Source organism: Leptonychotes weddellii, chromosome 16 (genome assembly GCF_054177405.1).
Source record: "Leptonychotes weddellii isolate Sample4059 chromosome 16, ASM5417740v2, whole genome shotgun sequence".
Lineage (NCBI taxonomy): Eukaryota > Metazoa > Chordata > Mammalia > Carnivora > Phocidae > Leptonychotes > Leptonychotes weddellii.
The window spans coordinates 42,318,083-42,341,505 of record NC_138384.1 but is presented as its reverse complement, the minus strand read 5'-3'; the positions used below and the strand labels follow the sequence as shown (position 1 = coordinate 42,341,505).

At 50.6% G+C, this 23,423-nt stretch overlaps 1 protein-coding gene across 1 annotated transcript; it reads right to left on the bottom strand.

Moving 5' to 3' along the window:
• Positions 1-9,100: 9,100 nt before the first annotated feature.
• Positions 9,101-23,423, bottom strand: LOC145717711 (uncharacterized). The gene is made up of 10 exons (XM_081807900.1): positions 22,908-23,423; positions 20,837-20,899; positions 19,653-19,754; positions 19,223-19,369; positions 17,213-17,356; positions 15,034-15,174; positions 13,241-13,360; positions 11,468-11,632; positions 11,061-11,207; positions 9,101-9,330 (listed from the first exon to the last, which is right to left on the bottom strand). Exons 2-10 carry the CDS (start codon positions 20,889-20,891, stop codon positions 9,101-9,103), a joined length of 1,251 nt encoding a protein of 416 aa, XP_081664026.1. The 5' UTR covers positions 20,892-20,899; positions 22,908-23,423.

Here is a 23,423-nt window from a genome sequence, read left to right as displayed (position 1 = left end):
CCGTGGGCTCACTTCTGCCTCTGAGCAGGGGTCGCCCCTGCTTTCCCACACTCCGCGTCCTTCCGTGCCATCAGGAGCAGGGACGATGCTATTAAAAGCAGCTCCATTATCACCTCCAGGCAGTGACAGCCGTGTCACAATGGCCTCCTGGCTGACGGTGTTTGTAAGGTGCCATCAGCTGCGACTCGTCCTGATTTCAGAATTGCTAAAACGTGGGGGCGGGGGCAGTGCATCTTAGAATCAATGAAGGTGATTCCTGAGTGTCCACTCGGTCTCTGCCAGGCTGGGGACAGCAATTACGGCGACAGCCCTTTCCCACAGCGGGGCAGTTTCCCCAGCACATGATCATTGTGCACCAAGGACCCATTGGTTGATGTTCGGAACCCAGCACAGGACTCACAAGAGTCCAGTGAGGGTCACAGAACCCTCCCCTGACAGAGACAACCCACAGGGGGTAGAGTCGGGATGGAGTCCCCAGACGAGCGTGAGAGCCAAGGGGATGCCTGACCCAGCGCGGGATGGGGTGGCGTCGGGGAAGGCTTTTTGGAGAAAGTTCATTCACTGAACACACACTTGCCGAACACCTGCTGTGTCCCAGGCCCTGCCTCCCTCACAAAGCTCCCGGTCCTCTGCCTCCTCTTCCTCCCATTTCTCCTGCCTACTCCTAACCCTCATCTCCTCCCTGTCCTCCCTCTGTGTCTCTTCAAAAGCCTAAAGCACTTCCCTAGGAACGTCGACACATGTGGTCTTCACCTTGTCTCCATTCGCCATAATCCTGAGGAAACCGGAAGCTAGTCCCCAAGGACTCATTCATTCATTCATTCATTCATTCATTTATCCATTCCAGTACGTACTGGCTAGACACAGTTGTAGGCACTGACAAACAGACGGCCCCTACCCTCATGGAGCTTATATTTTTTTGAGAAAGAGAAAGATAATAAACCAAAATAAGGTAGTATCAAAGAGTGAGAAGAAAAAAGAACAAGAAAGCAAGGATGAGGTTGGTAGGTTACCTGTAACTATGGCCGCCAACCATTTCTCCCATCTCTGCAGGCACATGCCACTCTTCCCACCAAGAGCGGGAGTCTCTGCCCTCTCCCCTTGAACCTGGGCGGGTCTTGTGGCTTGCTCTGATCAACGATATGTAGCTGAAGGGACTTTCTGGGACTTCCAAGCTCAGGCTTAAGAGGTGGTGGCTTCTGTTTTCCCTTTATCAGAACCTGAGCTACCAAGTAGAAGTCTTGCTACCCAGCTGGAGAGACCCCATGGAGAGACAGAAGCCACCCAGCACATTCAGGTCCCCACTGACTTCCAGCTGCTACCACATGGGAATAGAAGAACCAGCTGAGCGTAGAATATCCCACTTGTGGGACAGACTTGTGGGAAGTAAAGCATTGCTTTAGGCCACTAAATAGCCAAGTGACTTAGGGGAGGAAGTGTTCTATTTTTGATAGAGTGGTGCAGGAAGGCCTGAGAAATTGACATTCTATTTGAGCCGAGGTCTGAATGAAGTAAGGAAACAAGCCATGTGGACATCAGGGGGAAGAGCTTTCCAGACAGAGGGCATGGACATGCAAAGGTCCTGAGGCAGAACTGAGTCTCATGTGTCTGGGGGAGAATCACAATGGCTGGTGTGGTTGGAGCAGAGTGACTGAGGAGAGAGTTCTAGGAGATGAGATCTGAGAGGCAATCAGGGCCCAGATCATGATAGTCCACAGCGACGATATATACACCTGTTACCTGGGAGAGCATCAGAAGCCTTTTGGAGAGTGTCATGAAAGGGGCACAGGGATGAGGCGACGATCCTTCTGCACTCAGTGACACAGTTTGGTTAGAACTAGGGCCAGGACTATGGCCAACAAGTGAGACACTGGCCTTAGGTGCAAAATTTAAGGGGGTGCCAAAAAACTCAGTTATCGAGATAAATGATATTGTAATGTAATACTTTTTTAAAAATAAAAATTAATGCAAAAATCCATGATATTTCAATGAAGAAGATCCCAAAATTTTAAATAAAGACCAGCACCATGCTGGACCATGTTGGTGCCTGAAACAAAAGGAAAAACGTGCACCCCTGGCTTTGATGGAAGCGAATTCATCAATAATATGTATTTTTTTAATCTGCATCTTGGCTTATCACATTTTGTTTTAGAATTTTGGGGGGAGAGAGAGAGCGTGCGTGCATGCACAGGAGTGAGGGGAGGGAACAGAGGAGGAGGGAGAGGAAGAGGGAAAGAATCCCAAGAAGACTCTGCACTGAGCACAGAGTTGGACGTGGGGCTCCATCTCACGACCCTGAGATCATGACCTGAGCTGAAACCAAGAGTTGGACGCTTAACTGACTGAGCCACCTCGGCTCCCCTTATTGTATTTTCAATCAAGAGAATTTTCATGATTGACAGTTTCTCTTGACCAAATGATGATGTTAAATAAATTTTAATTAACTTACACTGAAATAAAATTATGTTAAATTCCGTCTTGGTATAAATCAAATAAAAATAATGTGAATTTTAATATGCCCCACTTATATTTTTTCAATATTTATTTCAACTACTTTAGTGTTCTGGGAAAAAAAAAAATTTAAGAAGAAGCCAAAGTATGTATACAGGGCCTTTCCCATCAGGCTTCAATATGGCTCAGCATGGCACTGGTCAGAACCCCAAGATGTTGCTGAGAAGGGTCAGGGAGGTAGGGCAGATCTGTTTCCTGAAGGTGGTAAGCAAAGAGGGAGGGTTGGGAAGTCAAGGTCTGTTTGCAGAGAGATAATCAGGTGCCCCCACGAGAAGGTCGGGCTAAAGAAGAAACACTTGAGGCCAAGCTTGCATCACCCATTAGTGAATTAAAAGCACACGTTCCTTCCAACCCACATCCCTTCTCCTGAAAATCTATCCCATAGATGTTCAAGGGCTGAAGCAGTTTAATTGACTGCTTCCTGAAGTCTGGGGGGGGAAGGGATGTCCAGGAGGCCTCAGCTGGGTAAACGTGGCACCGTGACACCAGGGAAGGCAGGCGACGCTGCTCCTTCAAACAGCCCACACACCCCCCACCCCGATTCTCTGTCTTTTCATTCTTAACTTTCGATTCCACTTCATTTTACATTTTAGAATCGTCTTTCAATGCATTAAAGACATATGTCATCCAAACTTTTAAAATGTAGCAGATATTTTCTAAAGACATACAGAAACATATACACTGCTGTCATCAGGATGTTTACGGCTGACTCTGATGATGGGGAGGGGCAGAAAGGGAACCATACATCACACACACACACACACACACACACACGACCACACATCGGTAGGACCGCGACTGAATCAATGTTGGTACATCCACTCCATGGGCCAGGAAGACCACACCATCCAGCCACTGAAAGGGGGTGAATCAGAAGACTTGGAGAATTTCCACGAGGTGCTGTTGAGGGAGGGAAACAAGATGCAGAGAGTGATGGCTAATATCCTATTAAAGACCAAAACACCCTTATAGACCAACATACATGTGTATGTGTGTATGTGTCTACACATAGACGGGTATCAACACATGCATACGTATGTATCGATGTGTATTCATGCACCAAACGTCTATAGCGGATTATTTGACTTTGGGGAATAACAGGAGGAGCTCGGGGAGCCTGTTAACATGAAATCCCTGGGAGGGGGAGGTCCCTGGGGAGAGCCTACGGGGAGGAAAGAGGGAGAGGAGGGAAAAGGAAAAGGGGAAAAATTCAAAGCATGTATATTTGTAGCAAAATTACAAGTATGGTGTTCAGGGTGGCACTTATCTCAGGAGAGGAAGGAGGAAAGGCAGTGGTCAGGGAAGGGGCCGCGGGGGATTGCAGCTGTTTTGATGCTTCCTGTCTGCTGAGCGGTGAGAGACACTGCTTACTCTCTGTTTTTGTACGTTTTAAGTAATTTGTAATAAATTTGAAAAACTTGAATAATATACTCACATTGGTGCCCTTACAGAAAATTAGGAATGTACAATAAAATTAAACTCTCTGCTCAGGCTCGACTCCCAGCACCCCCTCACCCCCCTACCCCTCACCCCTCCACACCCCCAACCCCGTGGACTCCAGGGTCATGGTCACCAGATGGCTATTTCTGCCTGCAAGCATTTCCTGAGCACCTCGGTAGGCTCCCAGCTCAGGCGAGGTGGATCATATCCTGGCCCCATCCCCTGGGCCTCCAATCTCACAGAAACATCTCTTTCCTTCCTCACCACCCCAGGCTCCTCTGCACCCCATCTTAAAGCAGGCATCCATCCAGGCAGACAGGAGGCCATACTGGGTAAGCAGAAAGAAAGGGGTTATCTATCAGATATCTATCCCACACTCTACTACCCCCAAACACACATCTGGGCCGTGTGACCCAGAGGGCGCTCCCCCTCCCCAGTGATAGCAGTTAAAGGCTATTATTTACTTGTATTGAACTCTGATTTCTGTGCACGTATTGTCCTCACCCAAGGTCATAGAACTAGTAACTGGCAAACCTGGCATTATGACCCCAGACAGACTGGGACCAGAGTCCAAACTCTTGTTTTTTTGTTTTGTTTTGTTTTTTGAGAGAGAGAGAGAGTGAGGAGGAGCAGAGCGAGAGGAAAATAGAATCTCAAGCAGAATCTCCACGCTGAGCGTGGAGCCCAACTCGGGGCTCTAGCTCATGATCCTGAGATCATGACCTGAGCCGAAATCAAGAGTCAGACGCTTAACCAACTGAGCCACCCAGGTGCCCCCAGAGTCCACACTTTTTTTTTTTCTTAAAGATTTTATTTATTTATTTGAGAGAGAGAGAATGAGCAGGAGCAGGTGTTAGGGGCAGAAGGAGAGGGAGAAGTAGACTCCCCGCTGAGCAGAGAGCCCGATGCGGGGTTCCATCCCAGGAACCTGAGATCGTGACCTGAGCCGAAGGCAGACGCTTAACCACCTGAGCCACCCAGGTGCCCCCAGAGTCCACACTCTTAACCACCATCTCTCTTTTGGGTGTGACTCCCATCTGCATATCGAGATAGGCACTTCTGACATGATTTTTCTATGAAGATTGGGAAGAATACCACAGCCCCCGGGGGTGAGGGGGGACCCTCCCCCGGAAGGCCAGGACATTCCAGGGCCTTTTGCTAATGGACAGGGATGCGGGCAGGTCAGGTCAGGGAAGCTCTCTGCTTTATTTTATTTTTTTTTTTAAAGATTTTATTTATTTATTTATTTGAGAGAAAGAGAGAGAGAAACAGCATGAGAGGGGAGAGGGTCTGAGGGAGAAGCAGGCTCCCCGCTGAGCCGGGAGCCCGATGTGGGACTCGATCCCAGGACTCCGGGATCATGACCTGAGCCGAAGGCAGTCGCCCAACCAACTGAGCCACCCAGGCGCCCCTCTGCTTTATTTTAGTCTGTCCTCCCTCCCAGGAAGGACACGTAATGCAGAGGTTATGCGTGCAGGCTCTGATGCACAATGAGGTATTTCTGGGGAAAACGCGATGTCTGGGATTTGTTTTAAAACTTCTTGGCACAAAGCAGAAGGAAGGGAGGAGGGGTAGGAGTAGGAAGGGAAGGGAGGGAGGGGGGAGGGCAGAAGGAAGAGAAGACAGATGGAGGGAGAAAAAGAGGAAGAGAGGAAGATATGGAGGAGGGAGGGAGGGAGGGAAGGAGAAAGGAAAGGGGATATAATTGGCAGAATGTGGGTAATTTTTGACACGGGGGAGGTAGAGGGTGGGATAGATAACTGAAGGTTCATTATACTATTTTCTCTACTCTTGTGTGTGTTTTGACATTTCCTCAGTGTTTAATGGGGGCAAAAGTTTATCCTCTAGAATCAGGCAGATGTGGGTTCAAATCCCATGGCTACCACTTACTAGCACTTTCTCCTGCGATCCTCCATTGTCTCTTTCACACAAATAACAAATAGTACAGCTGTCGTGATGAGTAACACCCTAGGACGTGACTACTTCCATCCGTTGAAAGTTTAGGACGTGCCAAGCCTTTTGCTTGGCACACCTGACAGTAATGGGAGGTCAAACGATTACTACCTCCCTCTTCCAAATGGGAACGCAGGGCTCAGAGGTGTCCCGAGATTTTCCAAGTCCACACAACAGGTCACTTGTGAAGCCACACTATAAACCCAAGTCTGAGTCCAGAGATCTTAACCACGACCCTGTCTAAGGCGGCAGTTTTGAGATGCGTGGCTCTACCCCCCAACATCTGCCTTCCGTTCCCTCTGTGATCTCTGTACCAGTCAGGATGGGCCAGGTGATTCCCGACGTCTTACAACAACAACACAGTTTATTTCCGACTCACACGGCATGTCCACTATGGGTGAGGCTGATGGATTCTGTGTGGAGAGTCCTTACAAGGACATCCCCATCCTTCAACACTGGGCCCGGTGACCCTTCAGTCCACAGGAATCATGAATCAGTAGCTACAGATGAGTCTAGCTACTTGATGCGTGACCTTGAGATGGAGACTCAGAGGTCTCCATCCCTTATCTGCAAAATGAGGGTCTATAGCGCCTACGTCATAGGGCATTAAGATAAATGATCTGAAACACCGACAGGGTGCTCACCACAAATCCTTCCCTTTTCTCTCTCAGCAGTGTTAGGAAGGGAATGTTTGTGTCTCCCTAAAATTCATAGATGAAAGCCCTAGCCCCTCAAGATGATGGTATTTGGAAGTGGAGCCTCTGAGAGATCATTTAGAAGAGGTCATGAATGCGGGGCCTCGTGATGGGATTAGCGTCCTTACACGAAATGGGGAGAGACCAGTAGAAGCTCCCTGTCTCTGCCACGTGAGGACACAGCAAGAAAGCGTGCACCCAGAAACCAGGAGGAGGGTCCTCACCAGAACCCAACCACACTGGCACCTTAACCTCACACTTCCAACTTCCAGAATTGTGAGAAAATGTCTGTAGTGTAAGTCACAGGGACTGTGGTGTGTGGTTATGACAGCCCGAGCTGACTAAGACAAAAAGCATCCTCACAACCACCATCCACTGAAAGCTTATTACCTGCTAAACACTATCTAGATACATTCACTTTTTCAGGGACAATTACTACTCCCGCGTTACAGACGAGGAAACCGGGCCTGAGAGAGAGGAAGGGACTGGCCCAATGTCATGGTTCTTCGTTTCCGTATCCACCCCTCTCTGCCCTATCACACTGAGGCTGGGAGTTGGAAAACTACATTTCCCAGGCCCCTTTGCCACTTGACCTTTGCAAAGAGGAAGCACTCCAGGTCAGAGGGTGAAGCATTCCTCCCCCACTCCCGCTTCTGGCCGCATCCATGGAACTGGCCGGGGTGCCTCCTGCGTGGCCCCAGCCCTGGCCACACAGCCTGGGTGGCTCAGGCAGTGAAGCGGCCAACCCTCGATTTCAGCTCAGGTCATGACCTCGGGGTGGTGAGATCGAGGCCCGAGTCCGACTCTGCTCAGTGGGGAGTCAGCGCCTGCTTGAGATTCTCTCCCTCTCCTGCCCCTCCCCGCTGCTTGTGTGCTTTCTCTCTCTCTAAAATAAATAAGTAAATCTCAAAAAAAAAAAAAAAAAACCCCATTTTGTGCAAAATCTGGGGGCAGCCATGTACCTTATGAGAGGTCTCTCTCAACCCCAGAGATGGAATCTTGATTAGGTGAAGTCAATCAGGATTACCATCACCTTGACAGGGATTGGCTGGCTCCATTTTGGCCAATGGGGACATGAGGAAAGTCGGCCAGGGGACAGGGTTTCTGGGAAGACAAGGATGGGAGGCCACCTCCTCCGGCTTTGGGTATGGTCCCATGAGGGCACGATGCTGGAGCTCCGGCCACCATCATGCACACAGCAACATGCTGAGGATGGGAGGGCAGCAAGTTCGGTTCTCAGTGACTCCTTTGAACCACTGAATTAATGACCCCTGGGGGCCCCTACCTCCATTCTTCCTTACTGCTCCTACCTCGGGGCCTCTGCCTTTACAGTTCCCTCTGCCTGGAATGGCCCCATCCACACCCCACACACCTGCATGGCCCTCCACCTCACCCCCTTTGGGTCTTCACTCAGATGTCACCCTCGTGAGGCCTCTCCTATAAAAGTGCACCCCTTCTGCAGGCCTCCCCCACTCCTCTTCCCTGCACTGTGTTTATTAATCTGTCTCCCCCACTGAAACATAACCCTCCTGAGAGCAGAGAATTTTCTTTACTGTGTATCCTCGGTGTCTAGAACTGTGCTTGATACACAGCAAGTGATCAATAAATATTTGTCTAATTAGCACCGAGTGAATGCTTTCAGTTCTTTTTGTTGGACTTTGTATTACTTTCAGCTGAAAGCAAATGGTTCTTGGCCTCCCGCCTCCTGTTGAGTTCCCCAGCTTTACCTCTCTGCTCAATCCTCTGGGTCCAATGCTGGCTCAAAAATGACACTCACTCAGACTAAGCATTTGCTCTTATGCCCCCCCCCCCAACCCCCGGCTCCCAGACACCATCATCTGCGGGTCCCCTCGGGTCCTCGCATCCCCGAAGGAGAGAGCAGACCACATCAGGGCCCTGTTTGAGGCTGCGATGCAAGAAGGAAACCCAAACCACTTGGCATTGTGGGATGCGATTCATTCACATTTGGTGACAGTGGGGAGACTGAGCCCAGACAGAAGAGGGACTGTGGTAGGGGTGGAAGGGGTGCTCTAAAAGCCTGGGAAGAGGGTGTATTTGGTCCTCAAACCCCATCTTGGCCGCCCGAGGCTTTGCTAGACCCTAAAGAGGGAGACAGAAGGAGCTGCTTCCCAATGTTCGGGAAAAGAGACACAGCCCTAGTCGGAGGGAGTAACGTGGTGTTGGGAACCCCTGAGTTTGAGGAAGGAGGCTTAGTCTTTGGGGCCCATGGAGGCGTCTCTAGTCTGAGGTTGCGGAAGTACAGCCTAGTCTGAGGGAGGAGGTATAGCCTTTGGGACCCTGGTGTTAAGAAAGAGGACTAGCCTTGGGGAAGCCCTTTGTCTGAGGGAGGAGGCTCACCCTCCTGGTTTCTGACTTTTCTCACCAGAAGCCTCCAGGCCTAGAGATGCCGGAAGTAGCGGGGAGCCAGGGCGCCAGCTAGCGAGGTGGGACACAAGCGGGGTTGAGTGGCTGCGGGGCGAGGGCGGTCGAGGCGGGCCTGCTCAGGAGAGGGCCGCGGCGCCCAGGGCCACCAGCAGCACAGACAGGGCGAGGCGGAGGCCGGGCGACGCGCCCGAGCGGCACTTGGAGTCCATGACGGCCCGCTGGCTGGTGCTGCAGTGGGGCCGGCGGGCCAGCCGGTGGCCGGACAGCTCCAGCAGCCCCTCGGTGGCGGCGGGGGCATCGCACAGGTCCCGGGAGCCGCAGCCGCTCACACTCACGTTCTGGCCGCCTGCGGAGACGCGGGGAGGACGCTCGTGACGCTGCGCGCCGGCAGGTGTCCCCGCTGCGCACACGCACCTGCCACCGCACGCCAGCCCGGCCAGACCCGGTCCCCGCGCCCGGGCTTCGGAGGGGGCCCCTGACCAAGCCCGTTTCCCCGCAACTCCCTGCAGCCCCGCGGGGCCGCCTGTCTCCCCAGGTCGGACAGAGCCTTGGGATCTGCTAGCGACACCATCGCCGAGTTTTCATAAAAGACAAGACTGTCACATCCAACAGGAAACGTGGGAGCGGGCCAGCCCTGGAGGCTGGGGAGGCCCTCTGCCCCACGTCCTTCGGGAAAACTCACCGGAAAATGCTGGGATCCTCAAGCTGGAGCCTGGTCCCACTGTGCCTTTCATTGTTACTCTTTATACCTTACATGTATGTTGCAGGCTTTCTTTTACTTGTATTCAATATTCATAATACTGAATGTATTAATAACTGTGACCCTGGGAGGTCACTCTATTTCACACACCCCTCCAACGGACTTGGTGCACAGCTTTCTCAGCTTCTTCCTATGCTTCCTCGGAGCTACATATGATGGAAGATGGTACGATGTGATCCATTCTTATATTAATATACAAACGTAACCGGTTTATTGAGGATTTGGTGGGGGATATGAAAGAGATCCTGTCTTATTTTACCAAGGAGGAACAACACCTCACAACAATTGTGGCTTGTTTTTAAGTCCTTATCTTTTAAAGAAATGTATGGAAATACTTAGGGTTCGAGTGATATGATATCTGAGGTTGCGTTCAAAATAATGTGGGGCGGGAGTGGAGATGAAACAGATTGGCCGTGAGTGGATGATTACTGGGGTTGGGGGAAGGGCACATGGGATTTATTAAACTGTTCACTCCTTTATTTATCTTTGACCTTCTCCATTAAAAAAAAAAAAAAAAAAAAAAAACCTCACAGCACAGTCTGTATTTGTCTCAGTTTGCCCCGAACTGGGGTATGTTCCTCGCAGATCCATGATGGTCGTAGATTCACTGAAATGTCATACACAGCACTTACTATGTTCTAGAATTTTCTTTCTTTTTTTAAAAGATTTATTTATTTGAGAGAGAGAGAGTGCGAGCAGGGAGAGGGGCAGAGGGAGAGGGAGAGAGAATCTCAAGCAGACTCCCTGCTGAGTGCAACGCCCAACACGGGGCTTGATCCCACGACCCTCAGATCATGACCTGAGCCGAAATCAAGAGTGGGACGCTTAACTGACTGAGCCACTCAGGTGCCCCTGTTCTAGAATTTTCAATACAGTAGCCACTAGCCACATACCACTATCGAGCACTAGAGATGTGGCTGGTCTGAACTGAAATGGGCTGTGAGTATAAAATCCACACCAGATTCCAAAGGCTTAGTAGGAAAAAAATGAATGTAATATACCTCATTTATAACTTCTTATATTGATTGCCTATTGAAATTACAACTATTGGATATATTGGGTTAAATAAAATATTAAACTAATTCCATCTGTTATTTTTTACTTTTTAATGTGGCTCCTCGGAAACTTTAAATTCCACATGTGGCTTGCATTCTATTCCTTTCAGACAGTACCCATCCAGAAGTTTCATGGACTCAGAGACCCCCAACTCAGGCATGCCCGAATCCAAAACCAACATGCTCAGGCTCGTTCTTGGGCACGCGTGTACGCATACACACACACACACACACACACACACACACACACACGTATATTACCTTCTACAAGCACCAGGTCCAGCTGGACACAGTCCGTCTCCCCACTGGGACACTGCATATAGAAGGAGGAATTGCAGGGCCCCGGTTGGCCGCTAGGACATGTAGGACACAGGAACTCGCTCAGGGTGTGTGAGGTTGGCAGAACTTCTGTAGAGGGGAGGGTGACAGTCAGCGAGGAGGACTCTCAGAACCTCCAGGGCCCTCTGTACACTCACAGGCTCTCCCACAGGGGGATGACCTTCCTGGGATTTCCCACTTAGCTGGGGTCAGGGTGCCTTCGGGCAGCCTGGCTGGGGAATGGGGATGCTCCTGCCGGCCTGCCTTCCTCAACTCAGGACAAACTCTCCTCCAAAGTCACCCCACTGCGTCCTTTGGTCACCCGCAACTGCTTTCTGGTAGCGGCGTACTGAGAGGAGTGAGTTCTTGGCAGTCGCCTTGGCAACAGGTGGAGTTGATCCAGAAGCCAAAGTCAACGCTGTAGGTGAAGGCAGAGACGGAGTTGCCAAATCTGCAGTCCTTGGAGGTCACGCAGGAACCACTTCTCCAGACAACAGAGTTACCTTCCCCTAAGGCTGGAGAGATGGGGAGGGCAGGCTTGTGAGGAAAGGTGATCATGAGCCACCCCCTAACTAGAAACCCCCCAAATCCCTCTGGGTGTCATTGTTGGTATTCACCATTCACTTTGCTTAAGATTCCACCCCCCCAATACAGTCAAAGCCTATCATTTTTCACCAAGACACAGAGTGCAGAAAGCCTTCCTTCTTCTGCCTTCTCCCACTAGGGTTCCAATGAACAGGATGGCTCTGTACCTGTGATGTCTCCTGACCTATCTACGAGCACCTCACGGGCTTAGCCAGAAACTTCTCAAGGATCCCAGAAATGCCCACCTCCGGGCCTGGTACACTATCCTTCCTACCCCTCCTTATGTTGCTAGAAGGAGACAGAGAAGAGCTGGTTTCCAGTTCAAACCCCTCTTCCTGTTTACAGAAGAGTCTAGTTTTTCCCTTTATGGGACAGACCGACGGAGGCCTCCTTGCCCAGAATGTTGCCCTAAATACCAAGATGGCTGCAAGCTGATCTCCCATCCCCAGCGCTTTTCTGCATCTTACCTTACCACTCCCATACCAAGAGGTGGGATCCATTTCTTCACCCCTCAAATCTGAGCTGGCCTTGTGACTTGCTCTCATCAAGAGACTTGCTCTCATCAAGGCAGGACTGACACTGGACCAGCTCTGGGCTTCTCTCTTAAGAAGCCCATGGTTTCTACCTCTTCCTTCTTGCAAGCCAGCCACCATACTGTAAGGAAGCTCAGCGAGGCTACTGAATGATGACAGACCACATGCACAGACACCCCACAAGGTGAGAGGCTGTATTGAATGTTCCAGGCCCCACCAGGTTCTCAGCTGAATGCAGCACATGGGAGACCTCACCCCTTGGAGGAGAAGACCTGCCTAAGCTGAGCCTCATCAACCCACAGAATAGTGAGAAATAATTAATTGTTGTTTTAAGACACAAAGTTTTTTTTTTAATTGTAACAACAACAACAACAAAAAACCACGCACTTAATATAAAATTTACCCTCTTAGGCATTTTTAAGTGTACATTCAGTGGCGTTAACTGTATTTACATTGTTATGCAACAGATCTCTAGAACTTTTTTTTATTTTTTTTAAAAGCTTTTTTTTTAAGATTTTATTTATTTATTTGACAGAGAGACAGCAAGAGAGGGAACACAAGCAGAGGGAGTGGGAGAGGGAGAAGCAGGCTCCCCACCAAGCAGGGAGCCCAATGTGGGCCTCGATCCCAGGACCCTGGGATCACGACCTGAGCCAAAGGCAGACGCCCAACACCTGAGCCACCCAGGCGCCCCTAGAACTTTTCATAAAACTACCACCATTCTCGTACCTTGACACCCTAGGTCTCTCCTATAAGAGGAGTCATACGGTATCTGTTCTTTTGTGACTAGTTAGGCCTCTACGTCTTGAGTTGATCTGTTCTTCAGCCATAAATAATGACAGCAATGTGGCATCAGATCTTAAACCCACATGCTCCCCGGCAACCAGCCTCTGGCCTCCATGGCTGGAGTCAGGGCAGCAAACATGGGGGGTGGGCAGCAAGGAGAGGTCTTGGTGTGTCTCAGGCCCCATTTCTGCCTCCCGCACCCAACCGTGGAACACTCACCCAGGGTGCCCACTGTCTGAAGGCAGTAGTTCTTATCTGCTGGGCAGAGGACAGCGTCACAATTGCTGATGCCTGAGCAGGTGAAACAGGTGGTGACCTTATTCTTGGTCAGAGTCGCAGCTGCAGGGGGACCCGGGGAGAGAGGAAGATAAGCCAGCTGGAGAACAATCTCCGTGTGTGTGTGTGTACCTTTCTGAGCACTTGGGTATAAATGTGCTGCGTGTGTGCGCGTCTGCAATAATGTAGTTTGCATGCACGAGCATGCAGGCACACAGGGAAATAGGTCTGCGTGCTCGTGCATGCAAACTACGTTACTGTTGACTGTTGAACTCTTGTGTGTTCTGGAACTCTCTGGAGGGGTAGGGGTGTTTGCGTGCAGCTCCGTGGGCCCCTGTGTGAGGGTTGAAGGGGTCTAGGTGCCTCTCTGTGCGAACAGAGCACCTGTTTATGTGGACACATATAAGGCTGGTTTTGTGGGTCTGAACGTGTTTCTGTGTCTGGCTGTGTCTGGGTTCCCAGCGAGGTTTAGGGAGCTTGGATATAGATGTTGGGGTACAGATGTGAATGTCTCTGCAGATGTTGATAAAGTGTTTCAGCATGTCTGTGTATATTTTGTACTTTTATACGTTTGTGTGCTTGTACCCGTCCATATGCACGGACCCAACGATAGAGGAGTCCCTGCCCGATGTGTTACGTGCCTGTAGGGACCGCATATGCAAAAATTCCATGTCCTGTCTTCCTGTTTTGCCCTTTCTCCTGTCATATCATACATTTTGAGCTCCTGGGTCCACCTTTTTTTCCCTCCTTCATTGTGATCATTAATTTAATCCACTGTTTAGTTTTTAAAAGTAAAACTCTGGGGTGCGTGGGTGGTTCAGTCATTGAACGACTGCCTTCGGCTCAGGTCATGATCCCAGGGTCCTGGGATCGAGCCCCGCATCGGGCTCCTTGCTCCACGGGAAGCCTGCTTCTCCCTCTCCCACTGCCCCTGCTTGGGTTCCCTCTCTCGCTGTGTCTGTCTCTGTGTCAAATAAATAAATAAAATCTTAAAAAAATAAAATAAAAATAAAACAAAAGTAAAACTCCAACAGCTGGTAATCTGAGGAAGCCAAAGGGAGAATGGATTCTCCTCTGCATTGCAGATCTGTCTTCACTGTGCCGTTTCTAACAAAAGAGGCTTCTGCATCCCCGCAGCTGAGGGAATGCTGCTCTATCCAGCTTTGAAAATTGCCTTTCTCACCTCCAAAACGTCTGTGATTCTGCTCAGTTGTCTCAAAAAAAAAACCAAAACAAAACTGTTGCCCTGGTAAATACAATCTCAATTAGCATCTCTCTTTTCCGGAAGACAAAACTTACTGTCCATGTTCTTTGTTAAGCCGAAAGAATACTGTTGGCAAATCTGTCTTCTCTCACAAGCAAGGAAGTGAAGGAAAGAAAGAAAAAGACCATGAGATTTCTCGTTTAAACAGAGTTTGTATCTCTAATCTCATTTATACAACAGGGTGCTCATGTTCAGAAATGTGTACTCCTCTGTCAGTGTGTTTTGGGTGCCGGGATACAGATGTAGATGTCTATGGATGTGTGGGTGTGTGTCAGCAGGATTTTCTGCTTCTAGGTGTGTTAAGTGGTGTGTGTGTGTGTGTGTACGTGCTCTTATATGGGTAATTGCACTTCCTGACAGCATTATTGGTAGGGGGAGGGGATACCCTGGAAATGCATAGGATTGGGAAGGGCATGTGGAATCTGGGAAGGGCAGAGAAGGTAGAATCTCAGGAAGTCAGGGTTCAAGGCACCTGGCGGGGTGGGAGTAGCCACATAGTCGCATTCAGGCTTGCTGATGAGATGAAATCCAGATGCTTCCGGGCCGAGGGTCGTGTTCACTTGCAGGTGGCAGATATTTGGGGTAGCACAGCCCTTCAGGATTTGGGGACCCCCTGCAGAAACATGGGGAAGCTGCAGGGAGAGACTCAGAGCCAAAGCCTTCCCACCTTGATTTTCAGACTTTCTCTGTCTGAAAGTTCCCATCTCTCTTGATAGTTCTATATGATTGATTTTCAAATCTGCCTGGTCATTTCTTACAACCTCCTGATGCCTGCTCATTTTTTGCGATTCTAATTTTATTCCTTCAAATACGTCACATACAGTTATGTTCCGCAGCTGATAATTACGAGAGCTGAGCTCCTCACGAGTCTACATCTCTTGTTTGTTGCTTCTGCTCTCACTCATGGTGATTTGTTCCCTTGTGCATTTCATGAGCTCTGAAGGTGAGCTCATATTTGGTTGAGGTTGATCTGTAAATAGTGGCATACCACGGGGGAAAGTAATGGGAGCAGGCTCTAAGGGGGTGTACTCCCTGTGGAACATTTAAAAACAATAATAAAACTGACTAGGGGCACCTGGCTGGCTCAGTCAGTAGAGCATAGGACTCTTTTTTTTTTTTATGATTCATATGTTTTTTTTTTATTTTTTTATTCTTATGTTAATCCCCATACATTACATCATTAGTTTTAGATGTAGTGTTCCATGATTCATTGTTTGTGCATAACACCCAGTGCTCCATGTAGAATGTGCCCTCCTCAATACCCATCACCAGGCCAACCCATCCTCCCACCCCCCTCCCCTCTAGAACCCTCAGTTTGTTTTTCAGAGTCCATCGTCTCTCATGGTTCGTCCACCCCTCCGATTTCCCCCCCTTCATTCTTCCCCTCCTGCTACCTTCTTCTTCTTTTTTTTTTCTTAACATATATTGCATTATTTGTTTCAGAGGTACAGATCTGAGATTCAAGAGTCCTGCACAATTCACAGCACTTACCAGAGCACATACCCTCCCCAGTGTCTATCACCCAGTCACCCCATCCCTCCCACCCCACCCCCCACTCCAGCAACCCTCAGTTTGTTTCCTGCGATTAAGAATTCCTCATATCAGTGGGGTCATATGATACATGTCTTTCTCTGTTTGACTTATTTGAGCATAGGACTCTTGATCTTCGGGTCCTGAGTTCAAGCCCCACGTCGGGCATAGAGCTTACTTTAAAAAAAGAAATAATAATAATGACTAAATGTCAGTCTGCTCCTTTTTATCATCATATTACAGCATTTCTAAACAATGGCAGTGATAAAATACTGCCCCCCCAGACAGACTACTCCCACCACCTGTGTCCCCCCACCCCCAGCCTCACACCTTCTCTGTATGCCGCTGTTTGTACCAGGAAGACCCTTCAGAGGATCCGGTCTCCCAGGAGCAGAAGCCCAGACTTCTCCCTGTCACTTTGTTGGCTTAATAGTCTCTCCTCTGGTCAGTGTGGTTCTATTCCAAGCCTTTCGCTCAAACAGCCTCTGCTCCAACCATTTGCAAACACGTAACGGTGATTTTTAAAATACATCTGCAAATTCTTTGGCACGTGAAAGAGGTGAGGGCCTATGCTCCCTCCCCTTGAAACCAGATGGACTTCTGTGATGGTATCAACCAATAACACACAGTAAAATGACATGATGGGACTTCCAAGGCCAGGCCATAAAAGACCATGCAGCCACCACTTTCTTTGCTGGAATGCTTGCACTTAAAGTCTTCAGTCAACCATGTAAAGGGGGTGGCAGCCATGATGTGGGGAAGCCCAATCTACCCAATGCAGAGAAACCACGTTCGAAAGACCCGGCTTCTACATGTGTGAGATGCTTGGCAAGCCCCTCGTTGTTCTGGGCCCTGCAGCTCCAGCTCCGGCCACCCTCTGCCTGGGATCCCGTGAGAGACTCAGAACCGTCCAGCCGAGCTCTTCCACAATTCCCAACCCACAGAAACTAGGAGAGCTAATAAAACGATGGCCATTCTTTTAAGCCGCTACTATTTGTGAGTGATTTGCTCAAGAGCAATAGGTAACCAGAACGCACGTGCAAATGAACCTCGACGCTTATTCGTGCAGGTGGAAGGGAGGCCTGCCATCCGGGTACCTCCGGAGGAGAAGGAACCCTTACCTCCATTCCATGTCCCGTTGAGGGTGAGACACACAGTCTGATCGCCGGTGCAGTTCATGACCAAGAGGGAGTCACACGAGGCTGACTTATCCCCGACACAGTAGTGACATTTCACTCCGTTGAGCTGGGCTTCGGGCGCCACCTCTGGTGGGAGTGGGTGTGGTCAGGGTGGGATGAAGGCTGAGACACCCCTCCCCCGCAGCCGTCTGTTCTCACCACCACCCCCAACCACTATCCAGAGCATTTTCCTCCGAAGTGGGACCAGCCTCGTCTCAGCCACCTCCTTCCAACCCCTGAAGACATATTCTGAGGAGCAGCAAACAGAGCCTAAGGTGCGGCTGCCCCACACTGGTCATTTGTCCTAAGTAAACCTTCCGGCTGAATCCTATGGGCTCTATTATTCACTCCACAAACATTGCTTGAGCACCTACTGTGTGTCAGGCCTTGTTCTGGAGACACAGCCCTGACCGCGCTGACAAAAGCCCTCCCCTGAACACACTGAATTCCAAAAGCGATGAAAAAGTGATCTTGTTATTTTAGGTTTTAAGATATTGGGGTGTTCTGCCAAAGAGCAGGGCTGTGGCCTCCACCACCTCCAGAGCTTTCTTAGAGATCTGAAACATTTAAGAGACAACTGCTTAAGCTTATTTTTCCTGAGTCAAAACTAAACCACCAATCGTTTTCATGTGGGTTTATACGGCAATATTGGCAAACAGAAGTTGACTAAAGAGGGGCGCCTGAGTGGCTCAGTCAGTTAAGCGTCTGACTCTTGATTTCAGCTCAGGTCGTGATCTCGGAGTCGTGGGATCAAGCCCTGTATCAGGCTCTGCACTCAGTGCAGAGTCTACTTGAAACTCTCTCTCCCTCTGCCTGTGCCCCTCCCCCTGCTTGTGTTCTCTCTCTCTCACTCACTCACTTTCTCAAATAAATAAATAAAATCTTAAAAAAAAAAAAAAAAAGAAAGAAACGGTTTGTTCCCTTTGGAACGGGCTGTGAGCATAAAATACACCCTAGATTTCAGAGGCTTAGTTTGAAACAATCAAAATAGCTCATTAATAATTTTATATTGACTATATACATGTCAAAAGAATATTTTAGATATGTTACCTTAAATAAAATACATTATTAAAATTAATTTTCCCTGTTCCTTTGTACTGTTTAACATGGCTACTAGAAAAGCTTTCATTACGTATATGGTTTACATTGCATTTCTACTGGGCGGCGCTGCAGTAGATTGTCCAGCAAAAGCCATTACTCAAAGTATTCCGAGGTAGTCCCTTTGATCTTTCTTTACACATAGGAATTTTGTCTAATGCAGTTATAATAACCGGCATTTTATATACTGCAGAGCATGCCAGCCTCTCAGCTTAGAACTGGCTGTTTTATTTGGTGAGCGGCACAATTTTTAGGAAGAGGGAAATCCCAGGTGGTTGAAAGGCTGGCTAGTAGCCCCAAGTATGAAGCTGTCTCGGATCTCCCCCTGTTGCTACACCTGCCAAATACAAATTCCTTCTTTGGAAAAATAACCAAGCAACAAAAGGTGATCTTTATCACTGCTCAGAGCCAGGTCTGGAGTAAGGCCAGCGAGGAGGCGCTCCCTCCCAAGGTCATGCAAGTGCACAGTCAGCGCCTGAAAGTGAATGCCTCCTTAAATTTTGCACCCTGGGGCCTCGCTGGCCTCACCCTAGACTGGGCCCGTTGCCACCCCTACATTTCTTGCTCCACTTGGCTAGCCCTCAGGGGTGCTCCTCTCCTAAGGAGGAATAAAACCTTGGGGCTTCTCTCCAGCCCCCCAGTAACTCAGTGAGTGCAACCACAATTTCTCCAGGGCCTGCTACGGGCCAGCCTTGTGCTGGAAGGCAACCCCTGCAAAGCTGATTTCACACCCATTTTCCATATGAGTATACTGAGGTTCTCCTTGCCCTGGTCAGCCAGGCAGAGCTGGAAATCGAGGCCAAGTTCCCACAACACCCTACCTGGGGGTGTGCCCCCCAAGTCCTGCCAACAAACCTTGTCGCGTGGCCCCTTTGCAGTTATTCTCACAACAGGCCGTGCTGACCCAGAGACTCGAGTCAGGGCCATAGGTCAGGGCGTAGACACCTTCTCGGCATTCCCCAGGGGCGACACACGACCCGTTCTTGATGACAGTCCCATGTTCTGGGGATCGAGGTTGAGGAGGAGATATTAGAGACTCTTCGCCACCCACCCCCCCACCCCCGGACCACAGCCCCGTCTGTAGCAGTCCCCCAGAGGTCCGTCTGGGATCTCAGCTGGCATGGAAGCCCCCTGCAGCCCCACCCCCACCCCAGTGGCCCGGAGCTGAGCTATGAGGCAAAGCGTGCAACCTCCAGTCCGAGGGTGGTTCTTCCATGCCTCCCCCTCCCAACCCCTGCCCACCCACATTGTCGGTCCTCCACCCAGCCCCTGTTCAGTCCCCCACCCAGCTGCATCTGGCTAAACAAGCAGGCTTCCTTGGCCGGAGGACAGGTTATCTCGGTGCAGTTTCCCACTGGAGAGCAGGCTGGACATGTCTTGGAGGTCCCTGTGGGGAGAGAGGCGTGATCAGAGCCTGCGATTTAAGAAGAAAAACACAGGCATGTGTACACACACAGGATTCAAGAATAGGACTAAGGGCTGGGATGGGGGAGGGCTGTTGGGAGATCAAGGGACGTTTTCCTAGAGGTATGTGACCGGAGTTCCCAATGTGAGCAAAGCTGGGAGGCAGGGATCAGCATCTCTAAGCCGGAGCCTCGGGAGATCTCCAGCTCATCTACCAGTTCTCCCCGGGGAACATTTTCTCCAAACATCTCCCTCGCAAGCCTGGAGTTGAAAGTATAAAAGTGGAATGTCCCTTCTTGGGCTAGGCTGGGGGCATGTGTCTGTCCGGGCACCTGGGGCTCTTCCAAGAAACCGCGAGGCTCGAAGAAGCACGGTTGGAAACCAGCGAGCCTCATTCATACACCTGCCGAGCCTCATTCATACACCTGCCGAGCCTCATTCATATACCTGCCGCTTATAGATGACTACACGAGGAAACTGAAAGCAGGTGGACTCAGAGTCTCCCTCAAGATCACGCAGTGAAATCCTGGCTAAGTGCTAGAACTTAGGGGCAGAACTAGAACCAACGGGGAGACAGGTAGGCAAAGTAAGGAACAGTAACTGCTCTCGGCTCTCGGTAAGAGTCCCTTCGGACAGGGCTACGTATGGCCTGATACTGTTCTAAGCTCTTAAAAAGCTCTTCAAACATATTAACTCCATGGATGCCCCCAACAGCTCTTTTTTTTCCTCCCCAACAGCTCTTTGAGGCAGGGTCATCATCACCCTCATTTCACAGATGGAAAAACGGAAGCACAGAGAAGTTCTGTGACTTGCTAGAGGTCACACAGCAAAGAAGGGGCAGAGCCAAGATTTGAACCCTGGCAGCCTGGCTCCAGAACTATGGCCTCAAGCACAGTTCGGCTGCCTCTTCTAGACAAAAAGCCAGCCGAGGGAGAAGGGACTGGGACCCCTTCAGGCCTCAGACCCTGAAGCTGGATTCACGCATGTGAACCTGGACTGCCTCTCTTGCTCGCACTCGCTCTTGCTCTCATTCTTGCTCTCGGGGACCACACACAATGCGCCTACCTGCTGGGGTGGCCAGCGCCCCGAAGAGCGCCAGAGCAGTGAGGAGCCGGAGCATGATCCAGGCTAGAGCGGAGGAAGAAGGACACAGGTGACCTGGCCTTTTATTCAAGGGCTTTGGCTAGGGTAGCAGCCCCAGAAGAGAGAGAGAGCAAACAGCCTAGGGAGATAGGGGCCCCACCTGCCATCCTGGCCCCTGGGACACTTGGCCGGGAGCAGGGGCTTAGGGAGCATGGGGATGGGGAAACTGAGGCCTGAGAGGCATGTGGGAGAAGCCTGAGCTACTCCTGAGGCCAAAGAAAGACAGATGGGCGTGCTGGCATTGTTACTGCTATTATTAACAAGCACCCGGTCATTCCAGAGAGATGTTAACCCACTGAATCCTTATAATAGTCCTACAAGCCATTACCCTTCATCCCGGGAGGGAGACAGGGTTCCAAATACTTGCTGTCCATCGGGACAGGCCAGGCTATGTGGCAGTCACAGCTCTGCACAACAGCTGGGGCAGTGGCCTGGTGGTCTCCAGTGGCCTGGTGTTTAACTTTGAGTTACTGGGACATGGAGGTGCCCCGGGGGGACCCAGATAGGCCATGGGGAGGGGGAGGGGGCGCTCAGGCTCTTGGGATAACAGATTTTTACCAACCAGATCTGGAAGTATTTCAGTATTTTAACAGCTGGTACAGTTGAAATGAGCCCTGAATTTCTCCCCACTGTATAGGAAAGGAAACCAAGTCTCGGAGTCACGAAGGCCCGACTCCAGTGAGGACATTGGCATAATCAGGATTTGAACCCAGGCCTCTCAGACCTGACTGAAGGGCTTCACCTAGAAAGAAGAGGGAAGACAGCCCCCTTCCCTTACCTGGAAAATGGCCTGCCCCAGCCAGAGGAGGCCTGCATTTCCCTCCTGCCCCTGCCTTGGACTGGGCAGCCTTGATTTGCACATCTGTTCAATGGGAATAAGGTCGATCTCAAGCACCCCACGAGGGGCCCTAGAGCTTGGTCTCCGTCACAGTCACCTCCTCACTGCTTTGAGTCCCCACCTGCCTCTCCTCTGAGGTATAACTCTGGGGATATCCCTTCCCTTGTTTTGGTCCTCAGTGCGTCCGTCCACTGAACTGGCATGGACAATGTTGGATACATGGTGGCTGTGTAGTGAGTGTTGGGAGCATTCGTGCTAGTGATGCTCAGGCTCTAAGGAAACCACATGCCCATCCAGAAGAGGATGAGCACTTTGGAGCCAGATGGCCAGGGTTCAAGTTCCAGTTCTGCCCACTTCAAGCTCGGTGGTCTTGGGCAGGTCATGTCACCTACCATAGCCCCAGTGTCCTCATTTGTCCAACAAGGAAAGTAGGAGGACTTGTGTCAAAGGCCCACCAGGAGGATTAAATGAGTTGATGTATGTCACCATCCTTCAGCAGGGTGCCAGGCAAGGCTGGGGCTGGCCTCTCCCCTTGGCTCAGAGGAGAGATCCCAAACAAGAGAAAGGACCCGTCCACGGTCAGTCACAGGCCTGTCTGGCCTTCCAGATTCCGGGGGGGGCCTCGATCAGCAGGTACAATCAAGGAGCTTGTGCCTAAGGGGGCGGCTTTTCCTGTGGGGTGCTCTGGCAGGGAGGAGGCCCACCGCCTTCCCAGGTGGACCCAGAGCCCTTTGGTCCAGGAGAAGTGGGAAGAAGAGGGAGTAAGTCAATCCCCCATTGTGGAGTCTGGAGTCAGGGAGGAGGGAGCAGCTCTTGGTGCTTTGTTGACTAGAAGCCTATCTCCTCAAAGGTCAGCTGATAACTCAGGCTGGGCAAACAGGCTGGGAGCCACACAAACATGAGGTGAAGTGTGGGAAGGGTTGGGAGGCAGGCAAAGGACGTGTCCTTGCCCTTAATTTGAAACCTGGAGGTGAGGGGCCGTGGGAGGGGTTACATCACGCACACACAGGCACGTGGGCCTACTACGCACCCCCCTCGAAGGCCCAAGCAGTAAAACACTGTTCTGCCCCTAAAATCTCCACTTGAAAATAACGCAACCTGAGTTACAGTTTCCTCTTTCCCCCCTTCCCCCCCACCACCGGTGGATAAACGCACCTTTGTGCGGTTCTGTATTTTCCCATCGCTGGATGTTACAAACGGTGTAGCAATGAAGAACTTTGTGCCAATATCACTTGAGACGTGTGCCAAGTTCCCCCAAGTGGTTTTACTACGTCAAAAGGCTTTTCTACGTTTGTCATTTTTGAGAGCAACCGCAGAATCACCCTTCCTGGGACGGTGCCAGCTCGTACTCCCACCGGCTGCGTAAGGGAGTGTCCGCTTCCATACAGATTCACCGACTCTGGGTGTCACCCAGCTGTCGTCTTTTTGCCAGCCTGTAGGGGAAAGGGGCGTGGCAGGACGCCAAGGGCCATGAACTCTGCGTAGCTCGTGCTGTCAAGAGATGGGGTCTGTTCCCCTCTCCTGGACTCTGAGCCAGGCTTGGAACTCGCTTTGACCAGAGAAGGTGGCAGAAGCGATGTTGCATGAGTTGGGAGTCTTGGAGCAGGAGGATTTGCAGCTTCCGCTGTCCCCACCTCGCTGCTGGGACCCCTCTGCCGCCACTGTGGGGAT